Below are 25,927 nucleotides of genomic sequence, written 5' to 3'. Positions count from 1 at the left end.
AAACGCTTGTTAATATTGTTAACGAATTATAGAAAATTAGATGTTCCAATTGGATTTGTTATTGTGCGATCGCGCTGTGGTGCTGCATTACAAAATACACTTCGTCCCTTATCACAACAATCGACTGCAAACGGATCGATAACATATTCCCAGTATGATTTGAACACGTTTAGTTACCATTTCTGACAGGTATTTAGGGTCGCTAACGCATCTCTGGTAAACATATCGTGTGATACTTACGGACAAGTATCTCTTAAGCATTTAGAAATATCGTCTAAAAAAATTTGGAATCAAAAGGAAATATAAAATGGCAGTATTATAAATCATTGAACATTTTTAATAACAATATTATAGTTTAGGTTATTTAGTTATTAAAGGAAAGGGGACATTTTCTGAATATGTCGAATTATTCGATAAATTGATCGATATTAAAATTATCTAAAAAAAGAAGAAAATATGAAATTGGTGTAATTATTGAAAGAAATAATAAATTGTAAAGTTGATAAATTAGCGAGATTTGTAATTCGTATCAGCGTTTGAAGTTTGACATTTCGTGAACTCTTTACGACGTTTAGAAGTTCCAAGTTGACGTTGGTCATGATCGTCGAGCGACACGAAGGGGACAAGATTTTTTTAAATAATAATTTCCGTTAATCCGTGTCGCATGAAGGGACCGATGTCGCGTGGTTATCTTTTACGGGTGTCTTAAGTACAGGTTACGTTCCCGTTACACGGCGAACAAACCGACGTTGGCGGCGCAAGATCAATGAAAACTGACGTAATGTTCCACGAAAGTTTCGGGACCCTCCAAACCCATCGGAATTCCTGTTTAGTTTTCAGTGCATATGTATAAAACCAGATTTAACCATCATATTTTTAATTCCTTAGTTTAAAAACCACTTTCATAGTTCTCGGTATATACATATATGTTGATCCACAAATAATTACATGGATAGAAGAGATACGATATTTTTTACCAATCTTTAAATTCAATCTTAAGGTAAACACGAAAGTAGCGATAAGATGCATATTACACAATGGCAATCTTTCAGAAATTGTTACTCTCAACATAATTCGAAGTAGAAAATACATTGTTGTATTGTGTCATCCAAGATGAAAATGTCCGCAAAGATGAAACCCATAGACCAGAAAGGGGTTCTTAGATCGACTATATGCAAGTTCAGAACAAAGTTTTGCACAAAGCTTGTACAAATGACTAGATGGAAGGAATAGTACAATAGTGCATTTGTATATGTTTTTTGATACGTGTGCATACTGTACGTGTAGTTCGAGGAACAGGCTTGAAGCAGTACGACTGCCAGACGTGACGTATTAGCAGATCGCATTAAAGGGGGTTGCTTGTTAAACGTTTCTTCTTGTTGGGAGATTGCTAATAAAATTCTTCTCTTGGTGCAATTTTCTACGACCAATACTTTATTGCACGTAGAAACGATGGATTACGTTTTCTGACAAAAAGAAAAAGAAAAAGATCGTTCGTTTTCATATTTAATTAGATTGATTATCATCACCTTCTACTTTAAAGGATAAGATTATAGGATCGAAGTAACATACAATTACATAATTATTTCGAGATTTTCGAAACATCGTGCGATAATACTCTCTCTTTCTCAATCCCAATTTTATAAGCATTCTTCCTTGTTTTACTTCTTATCGCTATACGCTGAGGAAATTTACAATTATGAAAGCAATTACCAGATAATTGAAACAATATGCTATCTCTGAACGCAAGATGCAAAGATATTCGATAATGCACGACTATAGGACGCGCGAGATGAAATATGGCACCGTGCGATTATTAACACCAGTTGTAAGCTTCACGTGGCGTTGTTTGTTGAAGCGACTTGTTTCTCGAGTGTAGATTCTAAGGAGTATCGATTGCGTTATAATTTTACGATTTAACAAGTAGCTATCAGCACAAACTGTCTGTCAGTATTTACGGTATACGGGTTAACAGATAAGCCAGTAAAAATAGGGAGGAGAGGAGTAAATACGGGGAGAAAGTTCAGGGTTTGATGGTATTCTCGAGTTTTTTCTAAATTTTGTGTAACACTCTAAGTGACATTAATCATAAAAATGGAATTGTATGCTATATTTTTAAAGCGGTAGACTCGATCATAAAAACAGGTTTTTATACCTATGTATACCGTATTACAGTTGACTATTTGACAACATAGCCTACATAAACAAGGTTATTGTTCTCCATTATTACGGTTTCAGACTGCTACTAATCGAAATTTAATCGTACAGGATACAAGTTATGTGTAATTTACAAGCCACGTTCGCTTACTTGTTTAATGGTATGTAACTTAATATTTGGTTCAAGTTGTTACTAATGCAATATCATCGTAGTAAAAGTCTCTAGTCGGTTTAAACACATTATAGACGCAATGGACATGTCAGGACAAAGAATAAGATCGATGAATGTAGTAAATACGATATATGTACTCACATACTTGCTTAAACTATGTCCTTCTTGTCTTTCTTTTTCGATAGTTCCTTTGGATTTACGAACAATGTAAAAAGCATAGGTTTACCAGCACTCTCTGTATTGTAGCCATTCTTAACTATACAAATATATCGATGTATACGGATGAACACATGTTCACTGACCAGTATCCAAACAAATTTTCATACTTTTCATCTTTTTACTAACACATCATTTCTTCAAGATTAAAACTAGACAAAATGGCGGTGATTACACTGAATATATTGCTTTCATCTCTGACACGCAATTTGTACGCGCTTTAATATCGACGATTAGCCTGATTATTTCCAAAACGGCGCCTCAAACTTATCGATTACGCAAGCAGTTCTACACACAAGCGCAGAGACGTTCGACCTTCGATATGAACGATATCGATGTGACAGCTTTGGGTTGAAAAAATGACAATGAAAAAATTAAGTGACAGAAGCGTGCGACGAGTTAAAGAATCTTGATTCTTCCAAAAGATTAATAAATATATTATGATGAATCGATATAGGAAAATTCGACGGAAACTCACACTTTGTGCCAAGTAGCGAATTACATCTTGCGGTTGGATGCAATTACACCTTATTTTTCAATCAACTGTGCAAATGCACGACAAGATCGACTATCGATCGTTATCGTTTTCCCTTCGATAGTATCTACGATGGTTTCGCGTGGACGTCGTCGTTTTATTCTTCGTTTCTTTTAGTTTGCGTTCTAACAACGATTTACGTTGATCCTACTTGTTTCATATATCCCTTGTTTATCGACACAACGCGACGTTTAAGCACAAAGGACGGCTTCTATCGGCTTGATGATCTACATATCCAATAAGCAAGGATTTTGTAGCTTAACGAAATGCGACACACGTATGGAACCTTTGGTATGTAGAGAAAGAATAAAGTTTATCGATACTTTTCGTTTCTTACTGGTAATATAGAAACTTGGCAAATAAAATAGATGGACTATCAGAGGTTATGTTTGAATAGTCGTTAGTATAATCCTAGAACGATATTGTCGGTCGAGTTTACAAAATTTTAAACTTATATATACACAGAGGTGTAAATGAACTTTAGATTATGTATCATAACTTCGCTTACCTTCCTAATTTCTGTGTGTGTGTTTAGTTTATGGAATAAATTTTTATTAATTTTACAAAGATTGTCGGTTACTTTACGGTGTCTTTAATGTAATGCAAATAAATTGTACATTAGTTGCTATTTTTTTTCTTTAAATTTATGAATAGTTATTTTAAAAACATTGCTATGTAAAAATATTAAACGATAACAATGATAAAATAATTACGTTATAATGTATAGAAAAATACATAATTATAATAAATCTAGGATTAGAAATTGCAAAGTGATGATATTTTTCTGGGCTTTTCTAATATGTACTAGAAAAGAAAGGGAATTAAACGTACACCAGAGAATTAATAAAAATATATTACCATCGGTTACTTTCTACGTTAGTGGTTGAAAGTTTGCGTACCATTTTCCATAGCTGCTCGTTGATAGTGGAAAGATGAATGACTTTGTTATGATCGACGCACCGAATTGCAGCGCTGTCAACCAAAGAATTAACATGAAATATACGCCGCTGAACCTGCATTAGAGTGCAGATATTACGATTATTTATGTAAAACGACTAGCTTTCGAGGTTTTCTTCCTTCGTCCTTATTCCTTTTCTTTTTTAGCGATTTTCATACAAACAAGAGATTATATATATATATACATAACATTACATATACATAACATTATTGCACATAACATTAATTATATATATATACATATATAACGTTATGTAAGTATATATATATATATATACATACATAACGTTATGTATAATGTATACAATGTATACAATAATTTTATGTACACAAGTAGTTGGTGTTCGTTTTAACATGCTTTAAAATATATCAAATCGGTTTAGAAACATTAAATTTGTTGTACATATACCATACGTCTTTAATATAATAAGTAAAATTTCGAGTATCTAAGGGAAAGTCGGGGAAAGATTGCTCAAATACCTCTATTTCTGAAGTGTGTGCTTGCAATAAATATCTTGTAATTCCTATACAGATATGTTTTAATATTTCTATCGAACATCATGGTATATCATATCGTATAAAGTTTCCTGTGTAACACGCACGATATATTGAAAAGAAGTTTCTATAAGCGTTCAAATATAATAAATAAATATTTTCATGAGTCATTACATACGTAAGTAGATATATCTGTAGAACCGCGACATAGTTTGACGTGTAGGCATTAACGAATAACATTTTTTCGGAGAAAGGTTCTTTTACGGTTCTTTTAAAGTTTTTTTTTTACAATTCGATACACTTACAGCGAAAAATTAATATCAATCGCTCTGAAAAATCGGTCCGAATCGATTGTTAAATGCATTATGTGAAACATATGTATGTATGTAGGTATAATGAAAGAATGGAAAGGCGATGTAAAGGTTAAGTAAAGGCCAGTTGCTTTCCATCTGACACAGTAGCTCTAAGTCTCGATTGGTTATGAATTTATGTAGCAAATAGGGAATTCGAGGTACGATTAAATTGCCACTTTAAAAACGTGGCGGAACGGATTAAGAACTGGTTTTGCACCTTCGAATGTATTCATCGTACAGGTGGTAGAAAGGCGTGTATCGTCGTTCGTGGATGTGATTGGTCGATCGGTATCGATTCAAGAATAAAATCGATACAAGAGATGACAGTTTTTGCAGATTAGTCTGGATACGCGTGTGGTTGAATAAAACTGTTGGCCGAAAAATGTGTTTTCATGTGAATTCATTTCGTTATCGTTCGGCAAACAATGTGCAAGGTTAAGCTTAACGTAAATATCTTAAGCGTTCGTTGAGTGAGAGGATTTTAGTTTCCTCTGTGAGAAACGAGGAAATTATTGATGTTCAAATATAGTGCATTCGACTCTGAAATAAGTTAATATAATAGTTTGATAAGTTTATAGTACTCTGGTATAAATTATTTTACAGCTAGGGCAGATCACGTTGTAATTTCGTAGCTTCGCAGACAGTAGCACTTGGTTTGATTCAGTGGTATGAAAATCATTGTAGTGATGTACGTGACTGAGTTTGCCTTGGGTTTTAAATACAGTGGAGGAAGGGATTGATATCCTTAGCAAAGGGTGTAAGAAAATTTTTATGAAGGCATGCTACGGTAATCCTACGATTAATGATTATAATTAAAACTGTGAAACCAAATTATAAAGTATGTCCTTGTAATATGTTTGTAAATAAAGTAATATTAGATCAAAGAGAACAATTCATCTTTATCATCGATTCATTGCTACTGAATCATTAGAATGAGCAGATAAATTCATAAAACGTAATATTCGCTGTAATTCTAGAAAAGTTTAATTAGAATACTTATCCTCGATTATATCTGTGATAAAAATTATTATAATAAAAAGCTTTACTTTACAATAAAAATTACGTTTAAAAAGATGTTCATTTTCAACAAAAATTATTTACGAAAGATTAAGTATTCGTTAGCTTTTATTTTAACCTTGTTTTACGCAGTATCTCTTCAATTCTCTCATTTTACAGAAGAAAGATTCTTCTCTATTGCTTGTAAAATAACTTTAAACGATAAAATACACTAAAATACCTATTGGCAAAACTCCACAACCATATTTCGAAAATTTCTGGAATCCAGCAGATAAACGACATTACAAAGGCCGACCAGGCGGTAGAAAGGTGTGTGTCGACGTTTGTGCACACTGTTGGTTAATTCCGCGGCTGCGAAGGAGGATATTTCCACTCGAAAAAAATCACAATGACGCGATTAGCTTGCAAAAATTACGTTTCAGATGTTGCTCGTGCAGAAAACAATCTCGTCTGACGGCATTCGATGCTGGGCGGATAATAATCGATTTACTATGCAAACTACACGCCAATTTTAATATATCCTATCTAAAAGCATAATTTTTTATGGATATTCTGTTTGTCTCGAAACTCGAAAATTTTACTTGAGATTGCTATGTGTATTTTGAGATGGAAATTTTTATACGTTTTCACTTTTTACGTTAATTTGCATTGGTCACCAATTTTACAGTATGTGTAACAATAGAGGAGACATAACAAATCAAATTATCGTTTCTTTTTCCTAGTAAAAACATGTTTGGTGATTATATTCTTTATTTCAATATTTATAATACCTGAAAAGTTATTTACTGATTCGATAATTTTCAGGGACAAGACCAAGAAGACGAGGACACTTTCGTAGAAAAAACTTTATCGCGCGAATGACTTTACATTAATTTGATTATCAGCTGAATGTCAAATGCGGATCATTTAAATTCGCCATGCAGGGCATAAAATTTGACGATAGTATATACATATTGCACACACACACACGATCATTTGATGTTTTTCAAATAATCACAAAAGTAAAAATTACTAAAATTTCATGGACTTGACTTATTCAATTTATCGATTAAGGTTAAGATATTTATTTATTTCCTTAAGAAATTCTTTCTCAGTTTGTCAATGAAAGTGATGAAATTTTGTTATATTAAAAAACCATTAACACACAGGTATTTTAGATAGTATAAGATATCGTAGTTTTCGAACTCATAAAGATCAACGATTAAAATAGTTCTCTGAAACAAAGTATTTTAAGCGGTTAAAGGTTCAAAGCTGCATTTCATTTGCTCAGAGATAAAAAGAAAACATTCGGCTCATTTATACGTTTCTCACTAACCAGTTTGTATCTTCTTAGGTGAAAAGTCGAGAGATGAATTGGCACATTCTGACTACGAAGTAAAAGTTACACCGTATCGTTTCTTACTGAGATGAATTATTCAGAGACAAGAAACGAAACGATGGAAATTCCATTGGTAAAAGTGGAGTAGACTGGGTGCGATAAGCTGATTTACTGACTGTATTCTTCAGAATGGCGCTTTTTGTCTAATGAATCGAACGTACGAGGATAAGAAATTGCGCGGTGGTTTCAATGTTTCTTACTACGCTTATTTCATGCCGTTCTTGATCGAGCTCGGTCAATAGATGGTGTTTTCTATTTTTCTTTCTAGATATTTTATGGAAAATGGAAAAGCTACCGCTTTTCTTTAAAAGTATTCAGAAGAATTGAGAAGAATTTTTATTCCGATCGTATTTATCTTATTTAGGATTTAGATCGAATGTGTTAAATCCGAAAGAATCTGTGTCCTAGTAACCATAATAGATATTTACATCCAGCTTATTGTAGAGCAACATTAGAAATAATATATCAAATATTAAAAATATGAATAAAAGGGGTCGAATACATATTTTATGAACGAAGTGGTAAATCTGAGTGCGTCAATTTTTATAGAAATAAAAGAAATTCACCTTTATTGGTTCGGCTGCAGGGAGGATGTCGAAGTCGGGAAGCATCAAGGATGACGAGAAGGGGCCGTATGACCCGGTTCCAATCACCGATAAAGCCAACGACGAGATCAAACTAGAGGCGAAGATGTCCCTATTGAATGGAATTACCGTGATCGTTGGCTCCATTATTGGTTCTGGCATATTCGTTAGCCCGACCGGCGTTCTCAAGTATACAGGAAGCGTGAACGCGAGTCTTCTGGTATGGACAGCTTCCGGTATCTTCTCCACGGTGCGTACGCCATTATTTTTTTTTTCCTTCTTAAAGACAGAGGCAGCTCTGTTCTTTAAAATCGTTCATTCTATAAACGGAGTATGTATTCGCAAAATTGAGATTTCCTTAACAACAACATACACGTATAAGAAAGTTTTAATCTATTGGAGAAATTGGATATTTTGAAATGTGAAGTAGAATTGGGAGAATATTGGTAGAATTTGTTTTGTAGAGTTTCTGACATTATACGGTATGCCGAAGTGTGTCTCGCGTGATCAATCGATCACTTAGGATCGCTGACTACGTTCTCTCATCTATGTGATTTGCGAAGAAATTAGCCTGGTACGCTAACGAGTTCGACCACTGTCGCGTGGATAAAGTATGCGTGTACAGTATACGCATGGCAATTCTTTCAAAGCGCCATTAGAAATATATAAAACAGCGAAAGGAGAAAGTTGATTGCTCGTAATTACGAACATTGAATTACATGGATGTTATACGTACAGTCTCACGTGAATATGTATTTTATCCGTTTAACGAACTTGAATAAAAAATCAATTACAGCTGCGAGAAAGTTAAAAACTTGATTAAATCCTTTTGTTACTAACTAAAAAACAAGATCATAGTATTTTCTATCGTCGAATATACTTCAATACATTACACTTAATTTTATTTTATACTTAAATTTATTCAAATTAAAATCAATCTAACTAAAAGCAATTGGTTTTTACACGCTTTTAACGATAACATTCTTTGAACAGATCCATCTAAGACTCCAAGAAATATATTAACTGCTAAAATATCTAAGATATTATTATTAATGGTCTGTATTTTAAATGGTTTGTTGCTTTGTTAAACGACAGGTAGGTGCGTACTGTTACGCGGAACTAGGTTGCATGATCAGAAAGTCGGGTGCCGATTACGCGTATATCATGGAGACCTTCGGACCCTTTCTGGCGTTCATCAGGCTCTGGGTTGAGTGCATGATAGTCCGGCCTTGCAGCCAGGCCATCGTTGCCTTAACTTTTAGCGTTTACGTGTTGAAACCAGTGTTTCCGGATTGTGCACCGCCGGACGATGCCACGAGGATATTGGCAGCGTGCTGCATCTGTGAGTTAATCGATCTTTTATACAACTATGTTTGCTTTCTGGAAACAATAACGCATAAAACCAGCAATTTTTAATGATAATTATTTTCTTCTCTGTTTCTTATCTTTTTATTTTCCTTTATATATATTAATCTTTGGTTATACAACACAATGAAAGACGATCGAGCGTTAGAATTAAAGGATTTGTTTAATTTTTATTAATCGTTAGATTAAGAAAGTGACTTACGGGTTAAGACAGATTTTGACTTAAAGCTCCAGTTTTTGATTGTTTCATCGATATGAAACAACATAGATAGATATACATATACGAGCTGTTTCAATGCCACGTAATGTTTATTTTGAGGCGTAACATCCATTAAAAGTTTACAACTTCTTAAACACTTCCTTGAATCATATGTCAAAGCAGTGACTTGATCGTTTAATAAATTTCCTTCGGCAATTTAAATATAAAACGATGATCGTTAATTTAAAAGAAATTCTATTACCAATCTCTATAAAAAGGGCCAGTATCATCATCATCACTGAGTCATCACTGAAATATCACTCTTAGAAGAAGCGAAAGAAGTTAAATTCGTTGGAAGAAATTAGGTTTGTTTATTCTCACGGAAATTAAGCTCTCGAACGAGCGTCGTTTAATCGATGCGACGACGTGATTTGTTCTATCGGAGGACCCCTCCTCGGCATGGTTGTTAATTGAACCGCCGGATTTTCTGGTCGTTCCAAGAACACTGTAGCACTGCCCCTCGCAATTGGATGCTTGTTCCACCGTCATTCACTAGTACCAATCTCGACTAATTGAATTACTTTCTCCGCTTCATCGTTATTCATCTTTCTAGGCGGCTTTTAATGCCGGCTCCTCTTTACCGGACTATACCGTCGTTACGATCGTAAATATTAATTTCAATGGTTCGATTGTTGACTTGCCGCAAAACATCATACACTGAATTTATCTTTAAGAAATATTCTTATAATCTCGCCTATCTTATCAGTAATTATACTAATACTATTATATTATACTAACGCTATCAAAGATATTTCGAAAATATTTTAATCCCTAGAAAATACTTACCAAGTACGACAAGAAGCTTGGTCGTTAAAAAATATTTCAAACTAATTGCTTGTCCCAGGGACGTTCTCCGGAGATCCTCTTAGAATCTTTTTATTTAGAAAGATCGGCAATGTTCTAATGGTCCGTGGAATTACATCCTCGGCTTGTCCTTGCTCATTTTTTTCTCGAGAGAAAAGCGGACGACTCGTTCTCCATTGTCCTTGCGTCCTTCAGGGAGCTTTCGAAGCTAATGTTGCTTCTCATTACGCGAACAATTTGTAATTCCTCCAATAATCTTAGTCTTTGAGTCGCCTGGCTCTATGTTTTTGTCTGAAATAATCGAGGATGTTTCTTGGAGACCTGGTAAACGCTGTTCTCCGATTGAACGAATACTCGGGGGGAATCATGGCTTTGTTCCTCGATCTCAAACCGATGAAAAGTCAAATCCGATTGTTTCGAATTGAAGCTATAACCTTTCTTATAGATTCTCCTTGGAGCAAAAGTTTCCTTCGATTGGCAATTTAATTGTAACGTTCTTTCTTCGAAATTGAAATTTTTCAAAATCGTTTCAATATGAAAATATCAAGTTATCTACACTCGCGGTACAAAATATACTACTTGTCACTCAAATATCCGTCATAATATTGAAGCTGTAACTAACTTGGTCGAATACATGTAAGTACTAATAGAGAATCATAAAAGGAGAAGTCAATAGATGATGAATTTTTATGCACCATCTCTTATTTTCTCTATTGATCTTTCATTTTGTTGGAAATCTGCCATATTTTTATCTTATCATTACCAAAGGATAGATAATTTACGTTATTGCTCTAATCCATTCTACATCATCCAAAAAATTACCTAGACCTATGTCTACGATAGTTGACTTTAATAACTGCAACATTTACTAAGAAAATGAAATAAAAATTAATTCGTAAATTTAATCACGATGAAATTCTGTTGCTAAAATTAGTTGGGATGAATCTAACGTTCATCGCGAGAGGGTTGACTCCTCTTGATCGATTGGTAATGTTGTGAGAAGACGCCGCTCTGCGCCGCGCCGGTTCTAGAAATTCGCGACGATCGTATTCGCAGCCTTCGAGTTATTTCCTTTGTAATGACGAGTAACCATAGCGTGAGTAATAACGAAATAAAACGTTGCATGCCGATATCGACGACCGTGCAAGAACATTCCATAAACACCTCACCTAGTTTTTCTCGAATCACGTTCACATAGGAATCATTTCGAGGGATCCTCAGAACAGATCGCTTCCTAGAATCATGGTAGACGGAATATCCAATGTCGTAACGTTCCGTGATTTCCGGTGATCCGTTATAGGAAATAATTTTATGCTTCGTGTAGTCAAATTTTATGAATCATGTAACGAAATTGTGTCTCATGCTTTTATGTATATATATATATATATATATATATATATATATATATATATATATATATATATATACATGTATTTTGTGTTTTTCTTTTTCGGATAAAGAAATTTTGTGATTGATAAAATACATTTTGAAATTGTATACTATCTATATGTGGAAAGTCTTAAATATAATTAGACAATATCTATAGGATATTAATTGATTAAATTTGTATTGTTCGTCTACCATTTTCCTTTCGTAGAATAAAATAACCAACTATCAATCAACATTCATCCATTTTGTGTACTACGAATAAACTAAAGAAACAGCGTTTCTCCTCGACGAATCCCGCAGGAATACCAGTATCACAGAGAAGATATCGAGTTCCTGTGGTCGCTGGTATCGTTCTGCATCTACCGTATTGCGTATATCTTTTTATGAAACGGCGAACGCAACGCGTACCCGCAGAAATATCCTGTTCTTTTTCTCACCTTTTATTCTCTTTCTTCGTTTCTGCGGACAAAGCAAGATTCGAAAAAATTGCATCGAGTTGCAGTTAAGGAGAAAATATACGTAGTTTTGTTGGCGTAACGCGCTTTGTACTTCTCGCAGAGCGAAAGGCATGCGGATCGAGACCGATTCGATTGTCGACGTTTCGTAACGTTTCCTTATCTTCTGGAACAAGTAGTCGTTGGGTTTTTGTGTTCTGTGTAATACGATCGTTCGCGAAGTTCGTTTAATTATGGCGAAATTTTAATTGATAGAATAGCTTTGATTTTGCAGAAGGTTTCCGACTCTGGTACTTAAGCTTTTCGCTTGGTTTTCGCGTTTCGTAGATGGAGTTATTTTTCATATTAATAATCGTAGTACGTTACAGAACATATTCATCGTATTTTGCTACATAAATATTTATATATAGAATATTTATATATACATATATACATATATTTTATTCTTTTTTTATCTGCTGACTACAAAATGAGATTAAAATACATGATAAAATATTTATACATGTTATTTTGTCCAGTATAGTACTAAATCTAAATCTAACTTAACGCTATTGAGACGAATGAACATTTTTAAAGGAATGAATAGGGTGTTCAGTGTGTTATCCAGAAAAAGTTACTCATCAGTATGTATAGAATATACACGTTGCAGTTTGATATCGCTATTCATACCACATAAATGGTATTTTGTACCATCATATTTAACTAACCTGAAATTACGCTAGCTTTGAAATTCTTTTGTCGACACCGATATTTCTAGATACAATAAAGCTTTATGGCTTTATATATGTGTCTTTGAAATGATCAACATGAAATCACACGATCACCAGCTACCAGCTGGTTGATGATACAATAGTTTAGTTCTATTCGGAATGCAATCTTCTTACGCTTTACCCTGCGGAGCGATCGACAAGTATCGTTAATTAGAAATGCAAGAGCGAACGATAATTTCCTGACGACCGCAAGCGGCTTACGCCGGAACCGCGTCTGTCCTACGATGGACGTAATAACCCGTTAAATGTCGTAGAACTGGAACGGTGAATAGGATTTTCCGATAGCGCGAGAAAGCTTCAGGTACGTTTGCGAAGGAAATGAGTTCCGTTCAATTTCCGAGAACCGAATAAAAACGAAAATGGCGGTTTCTGATGCAAAGTTCGCGATGGACGGAGCCTGGAACGCAACCTTTATGGTTCTTTAGCGTTTGTTCTGTTCTTTTCTAAAGATTTTTTTCCTTCGAAGTTGTTTTTTACCCTTTTCATATCCTTTCTTTGTACTTTTTACTTTTCTTTTCTGTTTCTATAGCGCAAATCGTGCGATTATAGCAATTTTATCTCGATAATGAAAAAAACTTTCGTTCTTTCTTTCTGTCGATTTTCTCTTCGTTTCAATTTTCCGAATGTGATGCTCGTATAACCGTAAGGAAAGGATTTAAAATTTAGATAACGGGAAAGCATAAATATATAGATTTATATATAATTAATAATAATATATTATATATTAATGTATATTATTATATATATATTAATATTATATATATATATATATATATATATATATATATTAGGTCATCCCATAAGTTCGTGCCGTTTTTCGAGCGGTTATTTATGTTAAGATTGTTTACATACCTTTCAGTTTCATGAAAAAATGTAATCCTCCTCCCGTTGTACAACTTCTTCCCATTTTTCTGATAGGGCCATTATTCCGTCTCGATAAAAGTTCTCTTGTTTTTCTTTAAAATAATTTTCTGAGCTATTTTTGAGAATGTCAATATTTTCAAATTTTTTACCTACTAAAAAGTGTTGTAATGATCTGAACAGGTGGTAATCAGATGTGGCAGTGTCTGGGGAATATGGGGAATGTGGTAAAATTTCCCAATTAAATTCAGACAATTTTTTTGCAACGCTTTTCGCGACATGCGGTCTAGCGTTGTCGCGATGGAAGATAACGTTGTTCCTATTCACTAAACCTGATCGTTTTTCAGCTAGTGCTTCCCTTAATTTTTCTAACTGAGTGTAGTATTTGTCTGAATTAATGGTATCACCACTAGATAAAAGTTCAAAATAGAGTATTCCTTTATAATCCTACCATACACACAAAAGAACTTTACGAGGATGTAACCCTGGTTTTGCACAGCGTTGAGGTGACTGATTTCGTTGGGACCAGCTACGTTTCCGTTCAGGGTTTTCGTAAAGTATCCACTTTTCATCACCAGTTACCAGGCGTTTAAGGAATGGCTCATGTTTATTACGCGCAAGTAATGACATGCACGCTGTCATTCGTTCAAGACGGTTCCGTTCCGTAAGTTCATGGGGCACCCAAACGTTCAACTTTAACACCATCCCAATTTTTTTTAAATACCTATGAATCGTTGTCTTAGATATTTTCAGAACATTTTACATCTCTTGAATTGTCAAACTTCGTGATTTTTCAACAAGATCCCGAATTTTATGTCTGTCTGAGGAGGACGCCCGGAGCGTTCCTCGTCTTCTAAACAGAAATTCCCAGCTCTAAAACGTTGGAACCACTTATTACAGGTGCGAGATGAAAGCGCATTTTCTCCGTAAACAGCACATATGTTTTTCGTGGCAATTGTTACAGAACTTCCTTTCCGAAATTCTTATAACATGAGATGTCAAAAATGGATACGCGTTTCACTCATGATTTTTTACTGTTGGAAGTCACTGTGTTCACTATATTATGATCTTATACCCACGAAAATCTGCTCTAGCCTGTTCTCGATCAGTTAAGCTCAAGTGCATTGGTCCCAATCGCCCTTTATAGATCGACACATGAAATGTATACACAAAAGTTGGCACGAAATTATAAGATGACCTAATATATATATAACATGTATATATAATAAATATAACTTATACTATTAACCATTAAATCGATATTTCAAAGCGATTCTAATTAGAATGTAAATTTCCTTTATAAATATATGTTTATAAAGAAAGCTTGTTCGAGTGGTTAAAATATTTTATTGTGATAATCAGATTCGTTTTCATTACTGTTTCATCGAGGTTACACCAGATCGTATGTTAATTATCAGTGGCGTATGTACCAGTGCAGGGAAAAATTAGTTCCTAGAACGAGCCGGCAGTGATGAAGATCAATAATTAAGTCCAAGGGAAATCTAACTGGCCTGACGTACAATTACCCGTACGAACATTTCCTCGTACGTTGCGCGCTTCACCGACACTCTTCGAACGAATGAAATTCCGCAACTCTTAATCTTACATTCGCTCGAGTGTTTAAAGCGTTTAAAAGAAACGTTAAGTTGAAAACGATAAAGTAAAGTTGTAACGTATCGAACAATTATCGTACAAACAATTACACACTCCTAGTAAAAAAAAATCGTTTCTTCCAAAATTATGATCATTAGAATTTTTACGACTAGTGGTAGGTCTATATCGTAAAAAAAAAAAAAAAAAAAGGAACACAATGAATAATCGTTGACTTTTTCCATTTGTAACTTCTCTTTACCCCTAGATCTCCTTCTTTCCTTCACACGTACATCTCTTCCGCTACTTGATGATTTAAAGTAGACAAAATGAAAATAAAAGCGAGAAAATTCTTTACGACTAACGCAAACAATTATTTGAGAGAACAAGATATTTCTACCAAGGCTGCTGTCATTAAAGTCTGTCTTGGTTGTTTATTTCTGCGATGTATAAAATTGCAACAAATTAGCATTCTCCGTTTTCAACTCTTTTCGCTCTCGGAACTCAATTTTCTCTGACGTGCGTAATATTCGGCAAAATAGAAAATACAACGCGAAGAAGTTAACGGCGCCGTGAAACGGAGGCATTGACACCGGCCTCGAGAAGGATCGATATGTCGGCCAGTGGATTCGATCGAGCTGGCGTCGTCCTCAAGACGAGACGGTGGCGATATCGAGTGAAAAGGCTGCGCCAGCAATCACGTCTCGTTGCGACTAAACGTAATCTTCTAATAACGTGTCAACTGGCAGCCGCAACAGTATAATTCGCCGAAAGGGGTTCCCGGGAGGAACGAAGAAGAACCTCTAGGTCGAGAAACGAAGAGGAGGGACAGACGAAATAACAAGTGGAAACCAGTGATGTCTACAGAGAATAAGATTCCAAGATATGTCTATATCTAAGACGAGATCAAGATCGAAATACGATAGTTTAAGAATCTAAGTAGGAGAAGATCGACGCTCTTTGGACAAATTAGTTTGTTGATAAGTCGAGCGTTATGTTATATTTAATAAATCGAGAGGAATTCGTGATAAATATCACACGAGGGTCTGAAATGACGGAGGACAGCACTGGCGAAGACGCTAGAAAGAAGGAAGAGTGGTGGGAAGGGAAAGAGGGCGGAAAGTCTCGCGATATTCTTCGAGATGTTGCATCAGTCGACATTTCTTACTTTTCTTCGCTAACGAATCCGCCAAGGACGAGGGAACCAGTCGCACGTTCGCTAGGTAGAATCTTTTTCACGGTCGTACATGCACGTCGTTGCACGTGCGTTCCCATTACGATCGGTGAACCTCCTTCCTACGCCATTTTCAGTGATACTACCTGTATCCTAGTCCACTGACTCAGCTCGAAATCGAAAGTCTAGATGACCTTGATCGTACCTATACAAAAAGAATTCTCGTTCGAAATCGGTGAAATTGAACGCTCGCTGGAGAGTCATTCGATCATTTCTTTTACTCATTGGCAATTTAATACTGCTAGTTTGCAATTAGGATAGCGAAGCTTCAAAGAATAATAGGATGACGTTTAACGGTCGTTAGAAGGAAAATATCTATAATCACATATCTGCCAAGTTACATTATTTGCTATTAGGTAATTAGATTATAACATATATTATAACTATACACGTTAAAAATGCAAAATCTCCAATTGATTGCATCAGAATTTCGACCATGACATTGCAAATGCATCGATTATTACATAACAATACGTATCGTTGCATTATCGTGTCCCTTTGATCTCTATTATTAAATCAACAACAATTTCCATCAATTATCGTATTATCTTGCATATTATCGTATATCTTCTATCTTTGAATCTTCCGAGTGTCGGTCGTATCGAGATAAGCTGTGCCAAGTTAAAGTCGGATAAATTTATAATATATCGTATATTACAATAAACGAATCGATTTCCCGGAACAACACGATTTTCCAATTCCCACGTTCTAAAGGAGATGTACTTTCCAAGAGGACTGAATCTTTTCATTTTCGTAAATTTGATATGTATTTTCTGAAATAGAATTTAAATTTATCTTCCGAAAAGCTGCAGTTTGCTCAAAATCTAGAAACATGAATTTTAATAGAAACATAACTGGTTTGAAAAATGGTACATCCTGATAATGTATCTGGTAAGTTGAACTGACATCAAGTGAACTCTTTTTCTTATTCATCTAGAGAGTAGGTCGATAACCATCCACGGTCGATTCCACCCCTGACGTCGTCATGGTCGGTTGGACTGGTGCCAGTTAGTCTGCAGCGTTAGGTTCACGTACGCAACCGGTTCCATAAAATAAAATACCTCTCTATCCTATTGTTCATCGGCCTGACGTAGTTTCAACTAAACAAACGAACGATTCACCAGCCGCGTAATTACGCGGCAGAGGCAATGATCGAACAGATGTGAAAGAAGTGTCGTTTGCGAATCTTGAGTACCATAAAGTTGCGCTACCCTTTCTATTCGATAGGCTGGAATAAGTAGCAGCGCTACGTTATTATCGACGTATTTGTTCCTTTTCCTTGAGGAACGGAAAATTATTTTGAATTATCGAGGAATGATTTAAAGAACAAGGATAGGTATATCGAGGAGAGAATTTACAGGACAAGGTATACCGAGGAAAGAGGCAATAAAAAGATGGAATTGCGGCATTACGGGCTTCGTAACATAGAACACGCAATTGTCATAATGACAAGATTTTACTCGTAAAAATGTTATTTCTTTTTATGGCGAAAATATTTTAATTAGGATCGTATGAGAGCAGCCAGTGTTGCTGCATGCAAAAAAATGTTACTCCGCAGTACGATCGTAGAGGGTCCGACCCAATAACCTATAAAAGCGGGTACTACGTGATTTCTTTCCGATTCTAGAATACAAAAAGTTTACTCTATACTTTTTTCTTATTTTTACACGAGAAATCGCGTTGTACTGCTTTTGCACGTTGTTCTTGGACGAAGAAAGCTTTACCGATCAATTCGATCAAGATTGAACATTTTCTTTCTGAAGAAAAAGGAGTTGAATATCAACATGTGCGTATATGCGTATAAACTGATACTAAGATTCGGAAATTTTCAAAAGTGAAGTAAAGTTGATCGGTCCGAGTTCTGCTATACTACCGTACTCCAAATACCTCGTAACATGCTCGGGACTAACGCTATTGCGAACGTTTGCACGCTAAGGTAATAAATATTCCATTGCGATAGTACGATCATGATCACGATCTCGATATCCTCGATCACCGAGAAACGGAACCAACTACACGCGTTTCTCGCGTAATCACGCGTTCATTAACATTAGGTCACCTTCCCGCTCGTATCACGGTGAATGTGAAAAGTTTCACCGGTGCGGTAGTTGGATAGACACGTGTCATCGTCGTGTGTTCTCGTGTCTAAGAATCCGATCGCATTGACAGGCTTCTTCCGTTAGTTCCATCCACCGATGAATCTAATTAACCAACGTACAAGCAGAAACCGATGGATTCGCGGATTCGCGTTGTCACCGTGCTACGACGTGATTTTCTTTAATGTTCATCGATCTGCCTATTCGCTAAAATTAAAAATTTCCAGCTCTCGATATTCGATTGCTAGTCCTAACGTAATATACATTTATGTACATATTAAATTATGTGTAACTAAATACAATACTTACGTAGGTATGTATGTATATGCTATGATATCGATATTAACCCTTCGTGAATCGTTCATTTTCCAGGCATCTTGGCGTTCATTAACTGCTGGGACGTAAAATGGGCGACCAGGGTGCAAGACATTTTCACATACGCAAAATTACTCGCTCTTTTCATCATCATCTTCGCAGGAGCTTATCAACTCTTCACTGGTAAGTTTCGTATAAACTGAATCTCTATAGTACGAAACAGGTTCATTTGAGCAGAGTTGAACGACAACCATAGTTTTCTACGAAGATTTATGTACAATACGTACATAATAAATTGTACTTGTCGAAAGGAAAGAAGTTTGTCGAATGTTAATATTCTCAGTTGTAATTATCATACTAAACAGCATGTGTATATTTATTTTTAAAAGTTATTTTGTTATTTATTTTATTAATTCTTGTATAATAACATCTCTCTGATTCAGATGACCATCTCGTTGAACGTTCTTTCGTTATTATATTAAAGACTAATGGTGTTTCGTAATATACATGTAACGCAACAAGTTTGGTTGTTCTGCGCGATTCAAGACGTTGAAGCTACTACAATAGGTGACTCGAATAACCCTACAATGCCATAAATAATTAATAAACCACTTTTCATGATTTTATCTACAATTTGAAATCCACTTTCGTATTTTAAAGGCATTATGCGGTTATAAGAAAATCGAAGGTCGTTCTTCTTTTTGCAACACGTGGTTGTTGCCCAATCCGGTGTTTCGGGTATGAATAGACGGCGCAGGAAATAATCGACGCCATTGCCCCACTTTCTCCGCGTAAATTAAGTTTCTTTTGTGGTCTGTCGATCGTAGGAATCTATGTTCGATTTTTGTTCCGTCATTCTTCATAATCTCGACAAGAAAGCATTCCTACGAGCGATCTGTTCGAAAGTAGACTTGATTTTTCGCGGATTCTCGGCGTTCGGAACGTTATTTAGGAAAAAAAGTGGATTAGCGTGAGGTTTCGTACATGATTGATAGGATTTTCTTCAAAACAATTTTCCACGGTTCGACTTTACCGAGATTAGTTAATGTAAAAAGGAATTGCTGGATTTTTATGCAACAATTTTTTTCTATGGAGAAATCGATGGATAGAGAGTCTTGTGTGTACGATTAGGAAGCAATAAACATCGCGATCGTAGGAAAGTGTTCGAATGAAAAGAAGTTGGAACAGAATCAAGAAAAATATGTTTAACCCTTTGGGGACCAATAAAACGGTCGAGTGTGAAAATAACTTTTCGAAAGATTCTCTCGGATCGTTATAATTTTTCTAACGCTTCCTCGAATTAAATCTACAATTTTAAAATTACGTTCGATCGTTTTTCGCTTTTTTTCATTCAAATTTGAATCTATCGCAGTCTTCGTTGTTATATCATCGTATTTTATCTAAAGCGTTCTCTCGATCTCGAAAATTTCGAAAACAGAAAGCTTATAAATGTCTCGAAATTTGTTTATTCCACGACCTCCTGTCTTCTTTAATTTTTAACCGAGTGAAAAGTGTTTAGTCTAGGAAATTTACGTAGAATGACAAATGAAAAATATTAGAAAAAAGGAAGTTATAAGGCAATTTCTGTATCGTGTATCCAATTGTTTGCTCGGTGTTAAATTCAATAACGCACTGGCAATTTCTTGGGCAAGAACGAGGAAGCTCGCGTTAATGTTACACCACCCACGCCTCCCTTCAGACTCAGTGTATAAGACTGTTAGGCGTCCTTTCACTTACCGGACGAGACAATTTGCCCAATCAAAAAGGTGGGTTAAAGACGCGGACGATTCGAGGTGCACGTATGTGCGTACAAGGATTCGCTTAAATTGATCTATTCACTGCGTTCAAATGGGTCCCCGTAGCATTGAGTTATCGACGTGAGAACTTTTCTTTCTCAATTTTAACGAGTCGTGCCGAACAACCAAATGGAGAAGTTTATCGTTCAACGACGAGGAACAGAGATGCATAAAAAAGCGTAAAAATCTGTCGTTATTATCGTTAATACTTGTATCAATCTTCTGTGTAAGAGAGGAAAGACTACGCGAAAAGAGCTAGGGATATATCGTTCTTAATATGGAGGCTACGCGTAGCTGATCGATGAATGTTATCTATATTTCACAGGACACACGCAGTATTTCACGTTCGACAACACAAACACAGAAGTGACATCGATAGCACTCAGCTTTTATTCGGGACTGTTCGCTTACAACGGCTGGAACTACTTGAATTTCATCATCGAGGAACTGAAGGACCCTGTTAAGTAAGCGATGATAAGTCATTTTGCTAAATACTTGAAAAAAAAAAAAACGACTAACGTTGGTTTATTTGTATGTAGATCGGAAAGGTATAAAAAATGATTAGTTCGATTAAATTTATCTTTTTAAATGGTTTTTATAAATATCTTAATTGCCTCTTGCCAAGCTGGAGAACAGAGAAACATTTCGTAAGAGAAAGTTTAAAAGGAAAATGGAGGCACTAGTATGGAAATTTTCAAAATTGCCATTACTCTCTTTTTCTTGGATCTCTGCGATCAGTCGACATGAATATTTTTCATTTTCCGTTTCGAATCATTTATTTTCAAATTGAATCCCAGTTTACTTTGGCAATTCAAAGCTGTTTGGGCATGAATGAGCACGAGTGAAGTCGTTGAAACAATCGTTCCGAGCAAAACATTTAAGAGGCTCGCAGTAGCCTCATGCAACGATTAATAGCGATTGCAACAGCCGGTCTCGTGTATCTATTAATTAAAACAGGGAGCCGTAAAGCCCGCCTTCGTCAACTTGGACATGAGGTTAAGCGAGGGCTTTTACTTCGTATTCTATACTATTCAAGGTCGAATATTTTCGACTTGCAAGATGTTAATCGAAGACCATTTCGATCCTTTTTATTCACTCCTACTCCTTGGAAATATTTTTCTTAAATTGCTTTTAATCGTAGTAAAAATTACATTTTTAACTGTATATGTCTATCAAATATGATCCTTTTCATCTTTTTCACCCTCTTTTCTGTTTAGGAATTTGCCAAAGGCTATTGCTATCTCGTGCGTCCTTGTTACAACAGTCTACGTTTTCGCAAACATGGCATTTTATACAACGCTGAGTCCAGTGGAAGTTCTCGGCAGTGAGGCTGTAGCAGTCGTAAGTTAATTTTTATAACTAAAAGAATCGGATTTCTACGTTTCTTTGGTATTGAAAATTCTGTGCTTTTTTTTTTATAAATCCGAGTTCACTATCTTCTATTACATTGTAAAAGAAAAAAGATTAGCTTTATCTTACACTTCACCTATGCATTCGTACTTAATACACGTATTTCCTCTTAAAGCTTCTGTTACTTTATAATATAATAATTATTTTAAGGAATAATTTGAGGATTTTTTGCATTTACTTGAAATTTGTTGTCGTTTATTCCACGTCTATCGTATTTGTAAGATATTAATATAAAAGTATTACAAATTAAAGCTGAAACAAAAATTTAGAAAAGAGAACGATAACTGTACTCGTTATCGCTTTGACAAAGACTGTATTTAATACATTTACGTTAGTAATTAACTTTGTATCGGATAAAGAACTTGTCATCAAAAAATATTCTTTATTGCAAACCAACGAAGGGTAGAAAACTAAAATTTCTTTTTACAAAGAAGATAATGGTTTGATTTTTTTTTTATTTCTTTTTTCAGACGTTTGCGAATCGTTTGTTCGGTATGTTCGCTTGGATGATACCAGTATTCGTCGCCCTTTCCACATTCGGCGCTGTAAATGGAATTCTTCTGACATCCTCCAGGCTCTTCTACGCTGGCGCTTGTGAGGGTCAAATGCCTGAAATATTAACGATGATCCAAATTTCGAGGCTCACCCCTACGCCAGCTGTCCTTTGCATGGTACGTTATTATTTCCATCATTTTATAAGTATAAACAATATTATCGGGTATAATTTTTAACGTTCCTAATTTTTTAATACTTCCAGAGATGGTAAAAGTCAATAGTAATGACTTCTACATTGCTTGAAAAATCATTTGTCCAACTTTCTGATTGAATCGCGTTTATTTGCTGAGAGGAACAAAGTTTCCTTAGAAATGTTAAGTTGTTCTGAATAATCGATGGAGATCAAAGAAAGTGACTATTGTGCAAGATGATTGAAAACTTGTTTAATCTGTTGCAGACCATGTTGTCCATGTTGTATCTCTGCTCTTCCGACATCTTCGCCCTCATCAATTACGTTGGTTTTGCTACTTGGGTACGTAGCAGTTAGTTTAAGAAATTAAAAAACATTCATATTACAGTCACTGAGAAATAAATCTTTTTACTGTTTTATTTATTATTTTAATTTTTATCTAAAAATTACAGAAACTAAAAATTAGAAACAAATTTATCGTAAAAGCTATAATTTTTTTTTTACTAAATTCTACTAGAAATATTTGCTCGTAATATACATATATTCTTTCCGGTTTCTCCATTCATACGATAAATATAAAAACAAAGAACGAATTAATATTTTCCAAATGTTTATCTAAAATTCTTCTTTGTCCCTCGCTTTGCACACTACTAACCACAGAATCTAACTTCATACCGGTAGAGGAAAAAAGAGAAACGCCATTGCATCAAGGGGAAATCGTTAGAATATTTCCAAGAAACTTATAACGTTGATTATTCGGTCAGCCATTGGAACAATAATACGGAGCCGTTTGCACAGTTCGGCACAATGCGAATGAAATCGTGTAATTGCCCCTCGTTATGTTCCAAGAGACGCATTGAACATCGTTGTACGTACGCACACGTCACATTTAGAACATTAGCGGTTATACCTGGCTCGCCACGAATTATTAGCACAATCGGACGAGTGACAATTTTCTAATTGTGGCTCATGCTGGTTCGTATAATTGACGGTATTGTCCGACTTTATAGTCGGGCATAAACGTGTCCATCTTCGCCTGACTCTCGTTTGCAACCATAAACACGCATATTTTTCTTCTTCGTTTTTTTACACTTGGTTATTTTAATATCTGTTGTCTCTTTATCCACACTAAAGAATAAAATATAGAAAAATTGACGGATAAGCGAGGCTCGAAGCAGTAAAAAAGAACAAAGTAGAAAGAGAAAACTAGTAACAAAAAAGTAACAGAGTAAATAGTCGATTCGACGAATTGTAACGTTACAAGAAATGTAGTTATAAGAGTGTACAAATTTTTCTATCTTTTGTTGTAGTTGAGCATAGGAGTTTCTGTCCTCTGTCTACCATGGCTCAGATGGACACAACCAAAGCTGCTTAGGCCCATCAAAGTGAACCTCTTCTTCCCCATAATCTATATTCTTGCCACCCTCTTTGTAACTATTGTGCCCATGTATGCCAGCCCTGTGGAAACAGGTATATATCTTCGTTGATTGGTATAATAGACAACTTCTTTTATATAATTAACAGATCGTTAATCTCCTACACTCTATCTCTAATAAATGATAATTTCTAGTTTAATAAAAAATAAATCCAATCTTTCCAGGATATGGTTGCCTGATGATCCTCTCATCCATACCCGTATATTTTGTGTTTGTCGCGTGGAAAAGCAAGCCCAAGTTGTTCCAGAAAGGAGTCAGTAAGTATAACCCACAGATATTTCTCAGGAAGAACAGTTCTATCAACAGGGAAAAGATATTTAATTGGTTATTTGGGGGGTTTATTTGAGTTTGAGAGAATAATTAAGTTTTCATGATTCTCCCTCGGTTATCCTTATTTTATTGACGAAGATAGGATTTTTTTGTTCCGTTTCTCTTTAATTGCCTAAATCTGTTCCCGCAGGCGCCGTTACCAAAACATTGCAGAAGATGATGGTAGTCGTCGGACCAAAGACTAAGGTTCAAAGAAGAAAAGATACACTCTGATATAATCTTACTCTCTTCATGTCACGCATGTTTAGCATTTGTTGATTTCTATTATTGATTCGTCCAAGCTTATTGCTTTTCGATCATCGTGCATGCTAATCATTTTGACAAATCTGAATCTTCACGAGCATTGTATTATTTGTATATTTTTGATTATCTATTTCGCCACCTTGGGTAGTTTTTACTGTATTATAATTCTTATATTCACATTACTAGTCAGAATTTAATCGTTTAAATATTTTATCAATTTTTGACATATTATCATCCATATATTTTGGTTAATTTTTTCGTGATATAAAGTTTCGTAATATTATTTCTACATATACTAGTCATGTAATTTTATATCAATTTAGAGAGTTTCATAAGTATTGGTTGATTCGTCTTTAAGTTTGCTCAAACATTATTCAAATTTACGTTTGCATGTTGCACTCACATAATCAGCACCACGCTGACACTAACTCGTACATGCTCTTACATGGTGCACCAGTACAAATTACGATTAATGTACTAATATGTAATTCTGAAATTGAAGTCCGATTGTTGATTTTTCTAATTTTTATTCCTTGATCGTGGTGTCGTCTGTTAATAATTAATTAAATCATGCTCTCGAATAGACGCTACTTATAATTTTTCTAATATTTGAGAATTTAGAAAAATATAATACAATTTTAAAAAAATATAAATTATTATTAAATAGTTATAAATGTTACTATAATTATAGATATAAATATTATAATAATTATAAATATACATACAACTTTAAATATAATTCAATTATTGGATTAAGTAGACGAAAAATTAAACATATAGATGGAACGAAGATTAAAATCTAGGGCTACTTTTTGAAAAATTATTTTACATAGTAAAATAATTAAACTATAAGTGTTGTTTCATTTTATAAAAGAAGATAATTTCTATTTTAGAGCTTGACGACTTTACATCGAGGTTGAAACTCTAGCTAATCATCTCTCTCTCTCTCTCTCTCTCTCTCTCTCCAACACTCTCCCTCCCTCTCTCTCTCTCTCTCTTTTTTTCTGCCCAACACCATCCCTCCC

The 25,927-nt window shown here is 35.0% G+C and overlaps 1 protein-coding gene across 4 annotated transcripts in view; it reads left to right on the top strand.

The window, feature by feature from the left end:
• LOC100645609 (large neutral amino acids transporter small subunit 1) overlaps positions 1-25,927 on the top strand; it is a 32,571-nt gene that overhangs the window by 2,038 nt on the left and 4,606 nt on the right. The window contains exons 1-11 of one of the 4 annotated variants that reach the window (XM_012316944.3): positions 2,264-2,318; positions 7,867-8,114; positions 8,960-9,206; positions 19,060-19,185; positions 21,124-21,262; positions 22,016-22,139; positions 22,679-22,879; positions 23,161-23,235; positions 24,204-24,363; positions 24,494-24,586; positions 24,790-24,845. In XM_012316944.3, coding sequence (XP_012172334.1) covers positions 2,279-2,318; positions 7,867-8,114; positions 8,960-9,206; positions 19,060-19,185; positions 21,124-21,262; positions 22,016-22,139; positions 22,679-22,879; positions 23,161-23,235; positions 24,204-24,363; positions 24,494-24,586; positions 24,790-24,845 — 1,509 coding nt within the window. In that variant the 5' untranslated portion in view covers positions 2,264-2,278. Of the gene's footprint in view, positions 1-2,263; positions 2,319-3,218; positions 3,372-7,866; positions 8,115-8,959; positions 9,207-19,059; positions 19,186-21,123; positions 21,263-22,015; positions 22,140-22,678; positions 22,880-23,160; positions 23,236-24,203; positions 24,364-24,493; positions 24,587-24,789; positions 25,103-25,927 lie in introns of those variants that run through there. The other 3 variants (XM_048412409.1, XM_003401289.4, XM_012316947.3) reach the window with 3 other exon arrangements.

Source organism: Bombus terrestris, chromosome 15 (genome assembly GCF_910591885.1).
Source record: "Bombus terrestris chromosome 15, iyBomTerr1.2, whole genome shotgun sequence".
Classification (NCBI taxonomy): domain Eukaryota; kingdom Metazoa; phylum Arthropoda; class Insecta; order Hymenoptera; family Apidae; genus Bombus; species Bombus terrestris.
Note: the sequence above shows the minus strand (reverse complement) of the source record. Positions and strands in the feature narration are given on the sequence as shown.